This window comes from Scyliorhinus torazame, chromosome 10, assembly GCF_047496885.1.
Source record: "Scyliorhinus torazame isolate Kashiwa2021f chromosome 10, sScyTor2.1, whole genome shotgun sequence".
NCBI classification, from domain to species: Eukaryota; Metazoa; Chordata; class Chondrichthyes; order Carcharhiniformes; family Scyliorhinidae; genus Scyliorhinus; species Scyliorhinus torazame.
Genome location: NC_092716.1, coordinates 23,292,637 through 23,312,244, shown reverse-complemented (window position 1 = coordinate 23,312,244; position 19,608 = coordinate 23,292,637). Strand labels below are relative to the sequence as shown.

Below are 19,608 nucleotides of genomic sequence, written 5' to 3'. Positions count from 1 at the left end.
CGGTGCCCACCGATCGTCAGGCCGGCCTCTCTGAAGGAGGACCTCCTTTCTTCCGCAGCCCCGCAAGATCCGTCAGACATCTTCTTGCGGGGCAGACTCGGAGAGGACAGCAACCACGCATGCGCGGGTGACGCCAGTTATGCGGCGCCAGCTCGTTATGTATACGGCGGCGCCTTTACAAAGCGCCAAGGCCTGGCGCGTGTAAATGATGCAGTGCCGCTCCTAGCCCATTATCGGGCCCTGAATCGGTCAGGATAGGGGCCGTTTCACGCCGTCGTGAACCTCGACGCCGTTCACGACGGCGCGAACACTCTGCCTCCATTTCGGAGAATCCCGCCTCATGTTTATCAAAATAAGCTCTTCCTTTCTATTCATAACAACAGAATAGGCACTCCAAATCTATTGGTCCATCAGAATAGACACTCCAATCCTATTGGTCCATCAGAATAGGCACTTCAATTCTATTGGTCCATCATAATAGACACTCCAAGTCTATTGGTCCATCAGAATAGATACTTCAGGTCTATTGGTCCATCAGAATAGATACTCCAAGTCTATTGGTCCATCAGAATAGACACTCCAGGTGTTGATTCTATAGATGGTTACATGGGTAAGATGGGTATAGAGGGTTATGGGCCAAGTGCGGGCAACTGGGACTAGCTTAATGGTAAAAACTGGGCGGCATGGACTGGTTGGGCCGAAGGGCCTGTTTCCATGCTGTAAACTTCTATGATTCTATGATTCTAGGTCTATTGGTCCATCAGAATAGGCATTCCAATCCTATTGGTCCATCAGAATAGACACTCCAATCCTATTGGTCCATCAGAATAGACACTCCAATCCTATTGGTCCATCCGAATAGACACTCCGATCCTATTGGTTCATCACAATTGCCCCTCCCCTGAAACGTGAAAGAGAGACTCTGGGGAATTTGACGCTTTACGGCAATTTGCGACCGTTTCAGTTTGCGGCGGTGCCGGTGAATGGGCCCGGTGAGGAAAGCCGGCGGCAGCAACGGGTGCTGAGCTTCGATCGCGGCCGGGATCCGGGTGTGGAGTCCGGCGGGTGTGAGAGCGGAGCCTGTGGAGTGAGAGAGAGGGGGGGGAGTGAGAGAGAGGGGGGGGAGTGAGAGAGAGGGGGGGGAGTGAGAGAGAGGGGGGGGAATGAGTGAGAGCTAGCCCGGGGAGGAGTGAGAGGGCCCGGCTCTCCCCAGGCTCGGCTCCCTCTCCAGGCTCGGCTCCCTCTCCAGGCTCGGCTCCCTCTCCAGGCCCGGCTCCCTCTCCAGGCCCGGCTCCCTCTCCAGGCCCGGCTCCCTCTCCAGGCCCGGCTCGGCTCCGGAGGACACTGTTGGAGGGGGGGGGGGGGGAGGGTTTCCCGTGTCGGCCGCTTCCTCCTCCTCCGTCCCGCGGCCATGACTCTGTTCAGACTGACCACCCAGGCCTACTGCAAGATGCTGCTCCACGCCGCCAAGTACCCGCACTGCGCCGTCAATGGCATCCTGGTGGCGGAGAAGCACAAGAGGAAAGACGGGCAGCCCGTGCTCTTCGTGGACTGCGTCCCTCTCTTCCACGGCACCCTGGCTCTCGCACCCATGCTGGAAGTGGCCCTGACTCTGGTAAGAGACCGAGAAGAACCCACATTAAACCTCAGCTGGCCCTGAGTGGGAGGGAACCCGAGTCAGTGCTTCAGTCTGGTTAACCCTACTGTTGTGAGAAAGAAAGTCCTTCTTCTGGGAGTAATTTTATTTTTAAATCTAGCAGTTTTGTTGCACGATGAACCTTTTTCGTATGTAACCCCGAAGGGCCTCTTTCCAGCCCCCTCCTGCAAGATGGTAGCCCATCTTTGACATGCTTTGGTATCCACCTTTTTTCATAAGACCTGAATCTGAAATCTTCTACGTGCCACTGTTGCTGCTCTAGTTTCAATCGTGTGCATCTGAAAATGTCCAGTTTGCCCATTGCTCAACTCCCTACCTAATTGGAAGATGTGGAGATGCCGACGTTGGACTGGGGTGAGCACAGTAAGTCTTACAACACCAGGTTTGTTTCGAATCGTTAGCCTTCGGAGCACTGCTCCTTCCTCAGGTGGGTTCCAGAAACACACACCATATATATATATTATATAGACAGACAAAGTCAAAAATGCAATACGATACTTTGAATGCGAGTCTTTGCAGGTAATTAAGTCTACAGGTCCAGACGGAGGAACTGGAGAGAGGGATAATCACAGGTTAAAGAGGTGTGAATTGTCTCAAGTCAGGACAGTTGGTTGGATTTCGCAAGCCCATGGCAGATGGTGGGGGTGAATGTAATGCGACATGAATCCAAGGTCCCGGTTGAGGCCATACTCATGTGTGCGGAACTTGGCGATAAGATTCTGCATTGTCGCGCGTCCTGAAGGCCGCCTTTGAGAACGCTCACCTGAAGATCAGAGGCTGAATGCCCTTGACTGCTGAAGTCTTCCCCGACTGGAAGGGAACATTCCTGCCTGGCGATTGTCGCGCGATGTTCGTTCATCTGTTGTCGCAGCGTCTGCAATGCAGAATTGCCGAGCAGACACTTGTAGTCAAGTTCCGCACACTTTAGTACGGCCTCAACCAGGACCTTGGATTCCTGTCGCATTGCATTCACAACCCCCCCCAAATCTGACCTGGGCTTGTGAAATCCTACCAAATTGTCCTGGCTTGAGACAATTCACACCTCTTTAACCTGTGAATTTTACCTGCAACGACTCGCATTCAAAGTATTGTATTGCATCTTTGACTTTGTCTATATATGTGTTTCTGGAACCCATCTCTTCTTTCACCTGAGGAAGGAGCAGTGCTCCGAAAGCTAGTGATTTGAAACAAACCTGTTGGGCTTTAACCTGGTGTTGTAAGACTTCTAAGTGGAAGATGTCTGTGGGGTTGTAAGCTGCTACCATCTAAATGCACTCTCCTTTGGTCTGTCTGTCCGCAAGCAGGGCCCGGACCTTCCCCTCGCTTCCCGTTTCAACTCTCCGTCCTGCTCTCACGGTCACATGTCCGTACTTTGGCCTGCTGCAATGTTCCAGTGAAGCCCAGTGCAAACTGGAGGAATGATGCCTCAATCTTCCAATGAGACACGTTACAGCCTTTCGGAGTTGACATTGAGTTCAACGACGTCCAACTGTGAATTCTCTCCTCCACCTTCACCCCATTTTTATTTTTATCAATATATTTTCATTTATTCCATTGATCTGCTTTTCCATATGCATTGCACCCCACACCCACATGGGTCATCTGTTCCTAGTTGTCCTTTGACACACTATTCACCATTGTTCTGCCATTAACCCATTCTGGTCTCCTAATGTGCTACTATCAGCACCCCATCTCCACCATTTACAGTCCCTTTCCTTTCTTTCAATGACATCTTTGTTAATGTCCACCTGCGGGTGGCAATTCCCTCATCTGGGTCCAATTCTGGCCTCTGGTCAGTCGGCGTGGGCACATTCTCCTCCTGTCTGCGTGAGTTTCCTTCAGGTGCTCTGGTTTCCTCCCATAATCCAAAGATGTGCAGGTTGGGTGGATTAGCCATTGTGAAAAAACTGAAAATCGCTTATTGTCACAAGTAGGCTTCAAATGAAGTTACTGTGAAAAACCCCTAGTCACCACATTCCAGCGCCTGTTCGGGGAGGCTGGTACGGGAATGTAAGTTGTAAGTTTCCCTGCAGTACCCAAAAAGGATAGGTTGGATTACAGGGATAGGGTAGGGCATGAGTTTAAGTAGGGTGCTCTTTCAAGGGCCGGTGTAGACTTGATGGGCCAAATGGCCTCCTCCTGCACTTATGAGTCTGATTATCGCTGGCCCCCTATCCCGTCCCACTGATCCACTCCCCACTTGCCACAATAGTATAAATCTGATTCTATTTCCAGTTCTGTCTAGCTTTGACAGATGCATGCTGACGTGGAGCAATGGATAGTGATGGGTAGAGGCGCCAACCTCCAACTCAATCACATGGCTCACCAGGAATATCTCCTGCTTTTGTTGCGTGACGTTGTTAATCAACCTGTGTGGCTGCATTACGGAGATGTCTTTCTCAAGTCCTAGAGTGGGCATCAAACCCAAAGGGCCTGACTCCAGAGGCAGAGGTGCCACCCACTCCACCACAGAACCTCTTGGGTCTGTGTAACTGGAAATTATTCTGGATGGAAGCGAATGGTGTTGGGTGAAGTGGTTAGCAATGATTTGTCTTGGATTGTGGATAACAAAACAATGGACTGGGCTTGTTGTGGTGTTTCAACGCTGTTCGGCGATAGTGTACCTCACTTTTTTAATTTGCTTTTAAAATAATTTTTATTAAAGGTTTTCATAAAATATCAATAACAAAATGGGAAAGAAAAAAGAACCCAACAGGGTTAAGTACAAAACACAATCTAAAAAAGCAACCCCCCCCCCCCCGGTACCTAAATAATAAATTAACATTAACACCCCGACTTAAGACAACAGGTGTATACACCCCCTCAGACCCTTCCAGTGTAAATAACATAAACAAAAATAAAGTAACCCCCCGAGCTGCTGCTGCCATTGACCAATGTCTATCGTTCTGCCAGAAAGTCTAAGAACGGTTGCCACCGCCTAAAGAACCCTTGTACCGACCCCCTCAAGGCGAATTTCACCCTCTCCAATTTAATGAACCCTGCCATATCGCTGATCCAGGATTCCACGCTTGGGGGCCTCATATCTTTCCACTGAAGGAGAATCCTTCGCCGGGCTACCAGGGACGCAAAGGCCAGAATTCCGGCCTCTTTCGCCTCCTGCACTCCCAGCTCCTCTGCCACCCCAAATATTGCGAGCCCCCAGCCCGGTTTGACCCTGGATCCTACCACCCTCAACACCGTCCTCTCTACGCCCTTCCAAAATTCCTCCAGGGCTGGGCATGCCCAGAACATATGGGTGTGATTTGCTGGGCTCCCTGAGCACCTAACACACCTGTCCTCACCCCCAAAGAACCTGCTCATCCTTGTCCCGGTCATGTGTGCCCTGTGCAGCACCTTAAACTGTATGAGGCTGAGCCGCGCACATGAAGAGGAAGAGTTCACCCTCCCTGGGGCATCTGCCCACGTCCCCTCCTTCGATCTCCTCTCCCACTTACCTTTCAACTCCACCACCGAGGCCACCTCCCCCTCCTGCATCACCTGGTAAGTTTCCGAGATCTTCCCCACTCCCACCCATCCCCCCGAGAGCACCCTGTCCTGTATTGTGTCTGGCTGTAGCCATGGGAATTCCACCACCTGCCGTCTGGCAAACGCCCTTACCTGTAAGTACCTGAAGGTGTTCCCCGGGGGGAGCCCGTACTTCTCCTCCAGCTCACCCAAGCTCGCGAACTTCCCGTCAACAAACAGGTCCCCCAACTTTCGTATCCCTGTCCTGTGCCACCCCAAAAACCCTCCACCTGTTCTTCCTGGGACGAACCGGTGGTTCCTCCGTAATGGGGTCCACGCCGAGGCCCTAACTTCCCCCCACCCCCCCCATGCCGCCTCCACTGCCCCAAAATTTTGAGGGCCGCCACCACCACCGGGCTCGTGGTATACCTCCTTGGAGGGAGAGGCAGCGGTGCCGTTGCCAGCGCCCCCAGACTTGTACCCACACAGGACGCTGTCTCCAGCCTCTTCTATGCAGCCCCCTCCCCCTCCATCACCCACTTGCGCACCATTGTCGCATTGGTGGCCCAGTAGTACCCACAGAGGTTGAGCAGCCCCAGCCCCCCCCCCCCCTATCTCTCCTCCGCTCCAGGAACACCTTTCTCACCCTCGGAGCCCCTGGCGCCCACACAAACCCCATTATACTCCTGTTAACCCGCCTGAAAAAAACCTTCGGGATAAACACAGGGAGGCACTGGATCAGGAACAAAAACCTTGGGAGCACCGTCATTTTGATTGACTGCACCCTATCCACCAGGGACAGCGGCAACGCGTCCCACCTCTTGAACTCCTCCTCCATTTGCTCCACCAGCCTTGTAAAGTTAAGCCTATGCAGGGCCCCCCAGCTCCTGGCCACCTGGACCCCCAAATATTTGAAGCTCCTCTCCGCCCTTTTTAGTGGGAGCTCACCAATCCCCCTCTCCTGGTCCCCTAGCTGAACTAAGAACAGCTCGCTCTTCCCCATATTGAGCTTGTACCCCGAAAAGTCCCCGAATTCCCTAAGGATCCTCATTACCTCAGGCATTCCTCCCACCGCGTCCGCCACGTACAGCAGCAGGTCGCCGCATAAAGCGACACCCTATGCTCCTCCCCACCCCGCACCAACCCCATCCAGTTCCTGAACTCTCTCAGTGCCATAGCCAGGGGTTCAATCGCCAGTGCGAAGAGCAGGGGGGACAGGGGACACCCCTGTCTCGTCCCTCGGTGCAACCGAAAGTACTCGGACCTCCTCCTATTTGTGGCCACACTCGCCATCGGGACCTCATACAACAGCCTAACCTACCTGACAAACCCCTCCCCAAACCCGAACCTCTTCAGCACCTCCCACAGGTACCCCCACTCTACCTTATCGAAGGCTTTCTCAGCGTCCATCGCCACCACTATCTCCGCCTCCCCCTCCCTCGCCGGCATCCATGATGACGTTCAAAAGCCGCCGCACATTCTCGTTCAACTGTCTCCCCTTCACAAACCCCGTCTGGTCTTCATGGATGATCTGCGGATAGTGTCACTTAAGCGACCAGACTGAGTTTCTCGTTTGTGATCTTTATTAAAGCTATATTGGGGAGCTTGACTGCCACCATGCTTGCCATCTCCCTGAACAATGAATACAGTCCCAATTATGCGTTTAGTTTATCTTACAAGTAATTAACAAAACAATCAAAGCTGTGTAGTTGTTTTAAAATTTATCTACGTCCATTCACAACTAATTATTAAGATTACATAATGTATAACATGAGTAAAGCTATTCAATCAGAATTTGGACGTCTACTTAATTATAGCATCACCAAGCACTTATTTTCTGTCTTTATCTACTAACACTTTTCTATCTAACAGGTATGCTAGGAATGTTTGAGCAGTGGTGTATCTCACACTCTCCCTTGTCCTTTGTTTTGGTGCGCACACAAGAGTTGCAGCACAAGTTTTTAGCACAGTTACTTCACAGCTCCAGGGTCCCAGGTTCGATTCCTGGCTTGGGTCACCGACTGTGTGGAGTCTGCACGTTCTCCCCGTGTCTGCGTGGGTTTCCTCCGGGTGCTCCGGTTTTCTCCCACTGTCCAAAGATGTGCAGGTTAGGTGGATTGACCATGCTAAATTGCCCTTAAGGGTCCAAAAAGGTTGGGTGGAGTTACGGGGATAGGGTGGAGGTGTGGGCTTGGGTAGTGTGCTCTTTCCAAGGGCCAGTGCAGACTCGATGGGCTGAATGGCCTCCTTTTGTGTGCAGACTGTGACTAAAGCCTCCTTTTAAAAAAAATAAATTGAGTACCCAATTCATTTTTGCCAATTAAGGGGCAATTTAGCGTGTTTAATCCACTTACCCTGCACTTACAACCTTTGTGTTGTGAGGGCGAAACCCACGCAAACACTGGGAGAATGTGCAAACTCCACACGGACAGTGACCCAGTGCCGGGATCGAACCTGGGACCTCTGCGCCGTGAGACTGCAGTGCTAACCACTGCGCCGCCATGCTGCCCTAAAGCCTCCCTATGAATTAAACTCCCTGATGGTCCTTGGATGCTGAGTGCCTTTTCAAATTCTGTCTCTGCAGTCTGAGAATTCAGCAGTTAGAAGCTTGTGATTTTTAAAAAAATTGTATGACTTTTAACCCTTCCATCTGCTATAGAAGAATTTTGTACAGGGAGGTGGGCATACAATTGGATAATGCAGTACGAAAGTTTATATGTTTGGGAATACAGGGCAGTTGAGATGTATGCTAAACAGGAAAAATTGACTGAGTCTTGTATAAATATGTCAACATCCAGGTAATAATTGACAGTTGTCACAAAGTATTAAATAAATGTTAAATTGCAATAAAAATGTCTTCCTGAATAGAATATTGGTTAGGCCTCATGCAGTTCTGGTACTTAATAATATCTCAGGAGGATGGAACTGAGCTGGGGAAAGTGCCATGAAAAAATGCTGACGTATAAAGGAGTGGGGACAAAATTAATTTGGGGTGGGTTCTGAAGGTGGGGGTGGAAGACTGATGTGAAAGACCAGTTGGCACTTTTTGTACTGGCACAACATCATGTACCTGGGTGGAGATGACTTAATGGGAAGAGCTTTATTAAGGTACATGTAAGGAAACCTTCCTGAGTTTTCATTGCCATGCCAAGGGAGGTAGTTGGGAGAAAGCTTCTTTGGATGAAGAGGACCATCGAGGAGCCAGGGTCCCCGGTTCGATTCCCGGCTTGGGTCACTGTCTGTGTGGAGTCTGCACGTTCTCCCGTGTCTGTGTGGGTTTCCTCCCACAAGTCCCGAAAGACGTGCTGTTAGGTGAATTGGACAGTCTGAATTCTCCCTCTGTGTACCCGAACAGATGCTGTAATGTGGTGACTAGGGGATTTTCACAATAACTTCATTGCAGTGTTAATGTAAGCCTACTTGTGACAATAAAATATTATTTTTTACATCTTTTTATTAATTGACATGGAGCAGGCTGATTAATTGAGGTGAGAGGAGGATGCCGTGCTGACAATTGACTAAATGGGTGATTCCAATTCCTTGAGAGATGCCATTTCTTCAAAATTTGATGTCAATAGCATTTTTTATTTACAGCTGTACAATCCTCGAATGATAAAGCTAGCAAGTGCAATCTCTCCAAATGTACTTTATATATACTCCCCTTGTGTTCAGAAATGGTCTTTCTTGAATGCTAGTGAAGACCGCATTATACCTCACTCTGATGTTTGACAATCCAGCTGAGCCTCATTGACATGCAAACAGGCAATATTCATTTTCCTGCTACTCCAGCTCATTTGTATTCCAAGATAATCCCTGTGTCTCTGCTTCAGGATCCTCCTAAGCTATTGCATCCTCGGGTACCTGTCTTGGTCGCCATGCCTGTCCTCAGTCTGCGATTAAATATCTTGTGCTCAATCATTTTAATTCTTGCCAAAATTCTGTCCTTCAGGGCGGCGCAGTGGTTAGCACGGCTGCCTCACAGCGCCGACGACCCAGGTTCGATCCTGGACCCACGTCATTGTCTGTGCAGAGTTTACACATTCTCCCCGTGTTTGCATAGGTCTCACCCCCACAACTCTAAAGGTGGGCAAAGTAGGTGGATTGGCCATGCTAAAATTGCCCCTTAATTTAAAAAAAAAAAAAAATCTGTCTTTCTTCACCCATTCCCTTTTTACTCCTACCTTGGTCTGTTACTGCTGACAGTTTCCTACTCTAGTCAAATTAAACGTGCCTTTATGCTCCACTCCTGCATCTGTGCATATGGTGCCGTGATCTTGTCACCAATTGTCTTGAGACCGCCCAAAGTTTCTGTTATTCACTAGATACTTCCTTGCCTCCGTTCTCTTGCACACTTGTACCATAACTACCTACTCCCCTGGCACTGTCTCAAATGCCTGTATATTTCTTGCCTACCTTGACGCCAAAACTCTGACCTGCTGCCCTGTAGGAGCATGCTATTCACTGTCCAAGCCGATTTTCTGTTCGATCGTGGCTGATGTATAGCTTAACCCTTAAATTCCTTTACTGACCTTCATTGTTTTTCCCCAAAATCCAAGCATTCATTTATTGTTGTCTCAACTGCATGGTTGCGTCTCCTAATGTTTCAAATTCCGTGTCCTTCGATCTGATTTCTGCACTGTTTTATAGCGTCAAAGTTTTGCAACACCAAAGTAATAAATGTTGCCCTGTGCAACTGTCACTGCCTTTGTCTCTTCTGTACCCTGAATGTGTTCTGCAGTCCACCTCCATTGCATCACTACCTGCTGGCTATATGCAGCTCCCTTACCACCTCATCTTTTTTTAAGCCTCCAGGTTTCATTGATTCCTCTATTTGCCAGAGGAAATCCTAAGATTATGGCCAGTGTGACAGACCAAATAACAAACCACTTGTTTCTGTGTAGCAGGTGGTGCTGAGCACATAGCTGTTTTCTAAATGTATTTTTTCATTTTGCTCTCAGGTTGACTCTTGGTGCAAAGAAAATAACTACATAATAGCTGGATACTACCAGGCAAACGAGCGTATGAAAGACACCAGGTGTGTAAATGTTTTGATGCTGTAGGGTGGGCAGTGCTGTAGTAACAAACTCTCAATCTCAATTGCTTGAATTATACATTAAAAAGTGTCTGGGTTCCTCAAATTTCCCTGCACTTTGCCTTCTCTCTTAACTAGGGAAAATGATAGATCAACTTGCATGAGTGAGATTGTTCAATTAATTCATACGAAGTGTACAAAAACAACACGCTTGGCTTCCTGTTTGTTCCTGGATTATGTACTCCTGAGGGGGTAGATGAATCATGGGCTCCATTTTTTTTAGGAAAACTATTTCCCGTGGGTTCAGCACCCAAAGGTCTATGAACACTACTAAAATCACTGTGTTGCTTTGCCATCTATTGTTTTGCAATTTGGATTGAATCACTCTTTAAACTGAGTCGCATATTCTTGAGGAATGGTTGTATAAGCATGTCTTTTGCAATACTTGTAGTTGCAATGAGGATCTTGCACAGTTATATGGGTTTATACATTTGGAGTGAGAGAGAAATCTGGAATTATTCCTGGTCAGTGTTCTATTGTCTTGCAGGAAGAAATAAAATGGAGAGGATACATCATTGTGTTAACAGGCAGCCCTCAGGGCAATAGGGATTTGAGGTGGATGAGACCGTACCTGCAGTTCCGTGTTTAAAAAAGATGACCATGGGCTGCTTTGCCCTTTTTGAGGGAGGAAAGCTGACTGGTGGTGATTTAACCTGGGGATCACCACATCTGAGGCGAGGGGCAAGGTTGAGAAGATGGGCATCCATGACTAACCTCAGCCAGCATGGGAATTAAACCCACGCTGTTGGTTTTGTTCCGCATCACAAACTAGCTGTCCAGCCAACTGAGCTAAGCCAGCACCCAGCAGTTCAATGTACAGTCTTTGTTACTTCCTATGACTGCCAAATGCCCAGCATTTATTTACACCACAGATTTGTTGGAGGGAATGTTGTGGCTCTGCCAGACCAGGGGACTGCATCATCTTGCTTTGAGATCGGAGTGGTAGGTTGTTGGTAAACTGAGTTCAAAGGATGGTTATGCTGTTCATTGTGTTGTCCTGGTACGTAGCCCTTTAAGACCTGTGCTGGAGTGGGTCCCTGTGACTATTATTTGACAAATAATAAATTGACACTCAAATGGTTTTTGAGTGGTGTTGTCAAGCCCAGCTGGCACGTTTATCTTGTGACATGAATCATTTGCTGGCAAAGAAATGGAGTAAATGAAAAGAATCTATCTCTGAAGATGAAATCTATTCGTCTTGACCTCTTTCCCATTTTAAGTATCAATATTTCCGCAGGATTCCCTGCAACAAAGTTTATTTTCCATTTATTTTGGGAATATGTATCACCTGGAAGTCTTTGGACATATAGTCAAACGATTGTAAATCTCCCAGGGCTCGAGATTATCATTGCATGTAGGACATTAAGGAAACAGAATAGATACTAATGTATGAAATGAGCCTTGGTAGGAAGCACAAACTACTTAAAACGACCCCAACCCCTCACCCTGTACTGCAGCTTGTACTGGATGTTTTGATTGTGACATGATTCTTCAATGAAACCATTGCACCAGCGCTGTCCACGTGCTCTTTTATGATACACTAAAGTGTTTGAATTTTTTGCCTGTCCTTGGTTTACAAGCTTCAGTATTATATCTATTCCTGTATAATTTGACTTGTATACCTATCATAGAATTTACAGTGCAGAAGGAGGCCATTTGGTCCATCGAGTCTGCACCAGCTCTTGGAAAGAGCACCCTACTTAAGCTCACGCCTCCACTCTATCCCAGTAACCCCACCTAACCTTTTTGGACACTGAAGGGCAATTTATCATGGCCAATCCACCTAGTCTGCACATCTTGGTGCTGTGGAAGGAAACCGGAGCACCCAGAGAGAACCCGAGCAGACGTGGGGCGAACGTGCAGACTCCGCACAGACAGTGACCCAAGCCGGGAATCGAACCTGGAACTGTGAAGCCACTGTGCTAACCACAGTGCCGCCATGCTGCCCATGTTCATGTTCTTGGGCTGTCTGCACAGAAGATATCAGTAGGGACACTTGCTGAAGACTTTTAGTTCTGTTTGCATTGATGTACAGCGATGGTTAGTGTCACTGTGGCCTAGCAGTTTGTTTTATCCTCTTTTCCTGGGGACTCCTGTCAGAACCGTTGTCTGCTCTTGAGGGTGTTTTTGTGAAATTTAGTGCCTAATGGTATATATCCACAATTTCAGACCTGATTACACCGTTGGCAATTTAAATCTATGTAAATCAGGAATAATCACATTGGTGCATGACAGAATTTTGGAGTAATGTGGCTTGAGTACTGGTTTCTTTCCCCAGCCCTGATGTCCCTCACTTTGCTAATAATATTTACATTGAAAGTCTGGAATAGTTGGCAGTTTTGAGTTATGTTTTTTTCCTCTTTCCATTTGCAGCCCAAACCAGGTTGCTGAAAAGGTTGCATCTCGGATCGCAGAAAACTTCAGTGATGCTGCCCTCATCATGGTATGGTATTGTGCAAATTGGGCTGTTTCATAGAACATACAGTGCAGAAGGAGGCCATCGAGTCTGCACCGACCTACTTAAGCCCTCACTTACTGCCACCCTATCTAATAATCCCTCCTAACCTTTTTGGACACTAAGGGCAATTTAGCATGGCCAATCCACCTAACCTGCATGTCTTTGGACTGTGGGAGGAAACCGGAGCACCCGGAGGAAACCCACGCTGACACGGGGAGAACGTGCAGACTCCACACAGACAGTGACCCAGTGGGGAATCGAACCTGGGACTCTGGCGCTGTGAAGCCACAGTGCTAGCCAATTGTGCTACTGTTCTGCTTTCGGAGTATAAGTTCGCAGAGTAAGAGGAAGAAAAGGTAGTTTAGCATGCTGAATTTCAGGACAATTCTTATTTTGGACAAGCCACCCACAGCTGTTGGAAAATTTTCAAATCTGGATTGAAATTTCACCTTTTTTAAAAAAAAAAAAAAAAAAAAAAATTAAATCCTAATTTAAAACCCCTAACTTCACTCTCTGACAGAGCTTTGCAGGTCAGAATAGGAATGACCACTTGGCCAAGGTATTGGGTGGGCTGCCGACAGCTGTGAGATACAAATCTGAGAACCTTCAGGAGAGAGACAGTAAACTGGTATTAGAGGAGAGGGAGACTCCAGACTGCATCCATTTATTGAATGTGATTCTGCAGTGCTGTTGGTCATGCTTTGCCTCTAGTTCTACTTGTCTTTATTTTTTTAGGTGGACAATCACAAACTTACTATGGAGTGTGAAGAACAATCGATTGTAGTATATGAGCACCATGAAAATAAATGGCGATGCAAAGACCCAAATACGTGAGTACACGTAGTTTCCCCAGTGAAACAGAAGTGTCTAAACTTCGTTTCCACAATTCAATGTAACACAGCAGATTTCTATGTATCTAGTTTGGTATCAACAATGGCTCAGTGGTAGCACTGAATCAGAAGGTTATATAAGTCCCATTCCAACAACTGGAGCAGAAGAGGGAGCACTGCGCTGTTGGATAGAATGTTGTACTGAGGAGTATATAGCCCCTTAAGTGGATGTTTAAGATCCCCTGCCGTTCTTTGGAGGCTGAGGGTTGGTGGGAAGGTAGTTCAGAGTTCAACACACGACCTGACTTGAACAGTGTTGGGAAAAACCCAGCAGCTCTGGCAGCGTCTGTCTGAGGAGAGCGAAACCATTAACATTTTGAATCGAATGTGACTCTTTAGAACAGTTAGACTTGCAGCATCCTCTCACTCTCTGTCTCTGTCTCTCTCTGTCTCTCACTCTCTCTCTGTCTCTCACTCTCTCTCTGTCTCTCACTCTCTCACACAGGCACGCTCTCTCACACACTCTTGGCTGTGAAATGTCCTGAGATTGTGAAAGGAACTTGTATAAATGCAAGCACTTGTGCACCTTGGGAAGTGAGAGATAATAGTTTAATTTTAATAGACATGTGAATAGTTAACAGCACAGTAGCATTTGTGTTAATTGGCACATTTAAAAACATAGTATTGGTTATGCGCTGTGCAGAAGGGTTCCTTCTACAGACAAGAAACCGATCTGTCTTAAAACAACTCTATTACCTGATTTTCAATTTTGCGAGTATACAATTATGGCCCCTTTTTCTTTTAACTTAATACTAAATACAGACACTGACCTGCTCATGCACTCTAATCTCTCCAATCTGGAATGTTTGGAACTAAGTCATTTCTGCACTTTGGAATTTTCTGGATTAAAGCATGACATTCAAATACCTAACCACAAGTACGTGAACCGGAAAATACTGTAGGCATAAATATTTACCTAAAAGTATAAAACAGTGGTCATTTTTTTTTTTTCAAAAAAAAACAAAATACTTTCAATCAGCAGCCAGCTTGGTCTAGGCATTTCTTTTTGTTCCTTTTCTTGCCCCGTCACTGTTCCCCTGAAGACCAACTCTACTCTCATCACAGGCCTTTTTGTCCTTGTCTGGCTGACCTCTTGCTCAAAGCCTATTGCACTTCTAACTTTTCCCAGTTCGAATGAAAATTGCCCTCCTGAAATGTTAACTCTTGTTTCTCTCTCCACAGATGCTTTCTTAACCTGCTGAGTATTTCCAACATCTCCACACTTTTTTTTCTAATTGAACTATTTGATTCATCCAAACATAATCTTCACCTATCCTCTCTCACAGTTCTGTATTAAAATGATGCCATGAATTGCTTGGGTATGCTCACAATTCTGGATAACTGGTATTTCTGGACTAGTTACCTTGAACCTCTCTGAATTTACATTCCTGGGCTTTATTTTTGCGGCAGCTATTTTCGATTTTAAACTCTGCTATGTAACGATGAAGGGTGCATTTTGTGGAGCGTTATTTTGCAGGAATTTCTAGCCAAGTCAAAAGCTTAATTTGCCACATAAACCACGTTCTCTTTCTATAAAAGCAATTGCAAAGTATGTGAGGAAATCTTTTTTTTCCCCACTCCAATCTTTGCAGAAATGCATCGAAGGTATGGCTTCCGCAATGATTCCATTTTCGTAAGTAAATTGGATGTAATGTTTGAAATACAAGCCCCATTCAGCACACTCCTCTCTTGTGACATGACTATTTCTAACTTGGAATAAAGAACTTTAAACGGGCAGAGAATGGGACTAACTTTTGTGAGTTTAACATTTATTTCTTGACCTATAAAATAAATTGAGGGTAAGCTGAGACAGATGAACTATTCCATTGTGAATGCTGAAAATATTTGTCAACACACAAATCAAAGAATAAGGTAACATTTCTTTGGTTGTAGATCCTTCTCCAGAACTGAAAACAGGCTGAGCCAAACCTAACTCTTTCAGATGTGAAAAGTGTATTTTCAACGGCACTTCACGAGGTTTAAAATTCTTTATTTTGGGGGTACTTTGTTTCTTCAATTTTTTGTACTTCTATATTTGAAGAAAGGAATTCCCATGTTCTGGTTGGTCCTCGAATGTTGAGTCTGAATCCTGACTTTCTGTAAGAACCTGGAATGAGAAATGGGAAAGCGGAGCACCTTTTTGTGGATGAGCAGATTGTACATGAGCTATTTCCCAGCTCCCACTGTTGATATCTCTGAGTGAGTCCTTGGACATGCAGCTTGTCATGTTTGTATGTATTTTGATGAGTGATTTTTTAAATTTATTTTTTGGCAGTGATTTCTGTGAAGACTGGTCAGAGGTGCAACGAATCACAACCTGTCTTCTGGATGGTAAATTCTACGACTCCTTAGTGGATTTTGATAACCACATGGATGATCTCAGGAATGACTGGACAAACCCAGAGGTCAACAAAGCTGTGCTTCATCTCTGCTGAGACAGCTTCCTGTGAATGTTCCAGGGACATTCTCTGGTAATCAGGGACCTGCAACCTCCTTTGGCTGCAATGAGCGACCCTTAATGAATGTGAAACCTGATGGTGGTAAAATGAAAGATTGGAAACATTAAGCACGCCAGCTTACTGTGCTGAGAGATAAGTGAAATGTTTCAAGCCTTCGAACCATAGGTCTCTTGGTTTCCACAACAGGACAGTAGGTTTATGATCAAATCACACATTTTTTAGTTAAATAGTTTCAGTCGTCAGTCAAACTTTGGGTATGTCAAAAGGAGACAAGTGAATTATGTGAGATTTTTAAAATTTGCATCCTCCAATAACTTTTTTGTCTGTTTGTTTTAAATGAAATACTATTAGAACATTTGATTAAATGAGAGTTTGAGCATCTCTTGGCTGTAGCATGTTTTGTTAATTTTATTACCCAGGTGCTAATATGGTTGGGGGCAGCACGGTAGCACTGTGGCTTCACAGCGCCAGGGTCCCAGGTTTGATTCCCCACTGGGTCACTGTCTGTGAGGAGTCTGCACGTTCTCCCCGTGTCTGCGTGGGTTTCCTCCGGGTGCTCCGGTTTCCTCCCACAGTCCAAAGACGTGCAGGTTAGGTTGATTGGCCATGATAAATTGCCCTTTGTGACCAGTTAGGAGGGGTTATTGGGTGACGGGGATAGGGTGGAAGTGAGGGCTTAAGTGGGTCGGTGCAGACTCGATGGGCCGAATGCCCTCTATGTTCTATGGTTCATCTCCAATTCATGAAAGATTAAACTTGGATTAATTTACAAATGAGCGGATGGGGAAAGATTTTTTTTTTTTTTTTTTTAAAAGAGTACCCAATTATTTTCCAATTAAGGGGCAATTTAGCATGGCCAGTTATATCATTCAAGTTTGAAAGTGGAATTCCTGAAATTGTATTCCAATCATTCTAAATCCCTGCCTTAACCATGAGCATCTCCATGAATAATCCTTGTAATCTAGAAGTCGAAAAATGTTAACTAAGCTCTTATGAATGAAACCGATCATACAAGCTTTTAGTTTTGGAATTAAATGCTGTAAGAAGTTCCTTCCAGGTTGAGAAGTTGTTTTGTTGCACCACCACCTGAGCATTTGTATTTGCCCAACCAGCCTTGTACCTTTCTGGCTGTTTTCTCCACTCCAGCAGCTTTCTGGATATATTTTGTTTTTGCTCCCCATTTTCAATGACCAATATTGCGCCAAGTAAAATGCAAAGCAGTACAACATTGATGCAGTTCTTACACAGTTAACTCCTTCACGTAACCCATTAAATAAACCTCAATGTTTTCGTTTTAGAACTGTTCCATTAGTTCTGGAGATCCAAGTTACTCCAGAGATTTTATAACTCTGGACTATATCTGATTTTGTATTCTGCATTCACCGATTGTAGTATTTAGAACTGCATTAAAAAAAACACCAAATCCAAACGCCACTGCATTGCATCAAATAATTGAGCCCATGTCTTTGTTTTGAAGTTTTCTGCTCTGCAGATATGTTGGAATGCTCAGTCTCCAGACTTGAATCCAAGTTTTTGTTCCTCAAGCAGCTTGGGATGATATACAATGAGGGCAGGCAGGATCAACTTTTAAATCATTATAAATGAATATATCATTTTAAATTTTTGAAGCAACTGCTCCCCAAACTTGGGTGATATTTTTCCTTAAGTTAAACTGCCAGCAGTTGAGCTGCCTTTAACCTTGCGACTAACTATTTTCAAGCACTCGATTGTAAGATCGCAAGCAGCATAACCCAGCGTTTTTCCCACCTTGTATGGAAGGTACAAAACTAGGCATTATTTCGCAATCCATTATGTATTTGTAAACTGATCTTTAAAAAAGCGCTGTTCCCATGGTATTGGAAAAGGCCCTTTTCAAATGCTCAAATATATATATGTGAAGCAGTGATTGGGTTGCAAATTACAAGCCTGTGTGGGAGCAATGGGTTGGAGTTTTCCTTTTAAATTTCCTCAGGCTGGGAAAGGACTCCTTTCAGAGAATGGTCAATCCTGTCAAGATACTGGTATGTCAAATTTGCTACTGTGGAAACCTTTGGATCATATTATACGCTTCCACCATATGCCTTGTTCAAATGTGTTCTTCGCGTGTTGGGATCATGCATGTTTACAGAGAATGACCCTGATAATCCGGGTCAGTGTTTCGGCTGAAAAAGAGGCAGTTGTACCAGCGCACCACCAAATCAGTCATTGGGTTTTATTTTTGAAGTTGGGTCACAGACCTTGTGGCAAAACCCTGGGGTGGGGACGATGGTAGGTGCATGGCCAGTTCCTGTTCCTTTACCTTTATGGCCTTGGGCTTTATTCTAACAAATTATTTGAAAACCTGTTCATAAAATCAAAAGAAGGCATGTTGTTTTTTTTTCTAAAAGTGAGCTTAACCCCCTCCCCCATTATCTCCTGCACCCACACAATGAGCATCAAGCTAAGTTTTGTTTCAAGACTTTTTCCACCAACTGTTCCAACCTTGTTTTTTCACAAAAAGAAAGAGAAAATGCTGGAAGATCTGGCAGCATCTGTAGGGAGAGAAAAGAGCTGACGTTTCGAGTCCGATGACTTTGTCAAACAACTTGGTTGTTTCTTCAATTTGCTCCTGTTTTTAAAATGTACTCATTTTTTTAAAAAATGTGTACACACTGATCTGAGGGGTAAAGTGGAACCCCTTTAATGTGTAGAATGAGAAGTGGTAGCATAAAGGGCAAAGTGTGGGGCAGGGAAGTGGCCCTGGTGGGTGCTCGTCAAACTTTTTTTTTCTGCTGTGGCTCCATTTTTTTTTTTTAAGGCATTGCACTTGGTGGCAGTCCAGAGTGCAAATTGCAGAGATGGGAGAAGAGGTATTGAGTGGGATGGAGCTTCAAACACGAGGATACAGGCAGGAAAATAAAACCACCAAGATGCCAATCACTGTGCAAGCAGCAATCCAGCCTCAGAGCACATTGGATTAGGCCGCTGTGCCCGTTGGCACAAATTCCGTCCACGTTTGGCTGAGCATCAGATCCCAGGGCTGTCAAATCAAGAGTTTCCCCTCCACTGCTGCCAGCGCTGCTGCAGAGCTCTCCACCCCAATTGCTTGTCCTGTGCCTCCACTGGGGGATACAATCCAGATTTTAAGAATCCCATGTCTTAGAATACAAAGATGGAAATGCAATCAAATGCATATTCAAGTTGGACACAAAAGCCAATGGATATTGCGGTTAACTTGTTTTCCTTATTCAGACACTGACTGATCTCTGTTCTGGTGTTTTTCTTTTTATTTCCCATTCCAGCAGTTGTTAGAACTTAATGCCCCATTTTTTTTCAAAAGGCTATTCAATTTGCCACACAAATGAGCCATTCATGTGCTGCTGTTTTTCTCTACAGGAACCACCATATTTAATTCTACTTCTCAGTAACTCTCTCAGCTTTGTCACCCCCCTCCCAGGACTGAGGACGTGTGGAATGCGAGCATTATTCTGCAGTCAACTAATGCAGTTGAACCTTTTTTTTTTTAAGAGTTCTGTTTCAGCAGAATAGTAATGTTTTTCAGCTCCTGAATCTACACCCCACTCCGATTTTTAAGCGCACAATCTTGG

At 45.7% G+C, this 19,608-nt stretch overlaps 1 protein-coding gene across 1 annotated transcript; it reads left to right on the top strand.

Moving 5' to 3' along the window:
* Window positions 1-1,142: 1,142 nt before the first annotated feature.
* emc8 (ER membrane protein complex subunit 8) lies at window positions 1,143-16,402 on the top strand. Its single transcript, XM_072517872.1, has 5 exons — window positions 1,143-1,615; window positions 10,081-10,157; window positions 12,588-12,657; window positions 13,408-13,502; window positions 15,838-16,402. Exons 1-5 carry the CDS (start codon window positions 1,412-1,414, stop codon window positions 15,995-15,997), a joined length of 606 nt encoding a protein of 201 aa, XP_072373973.1. The 5' UTR covers window positions 1,143-1,411; the 3' UTR covers window positions 15,998-16,402.
* The last annotated feature ends 3,206 nt before the right edge of the window (window positions 16,403-19,608 follow it).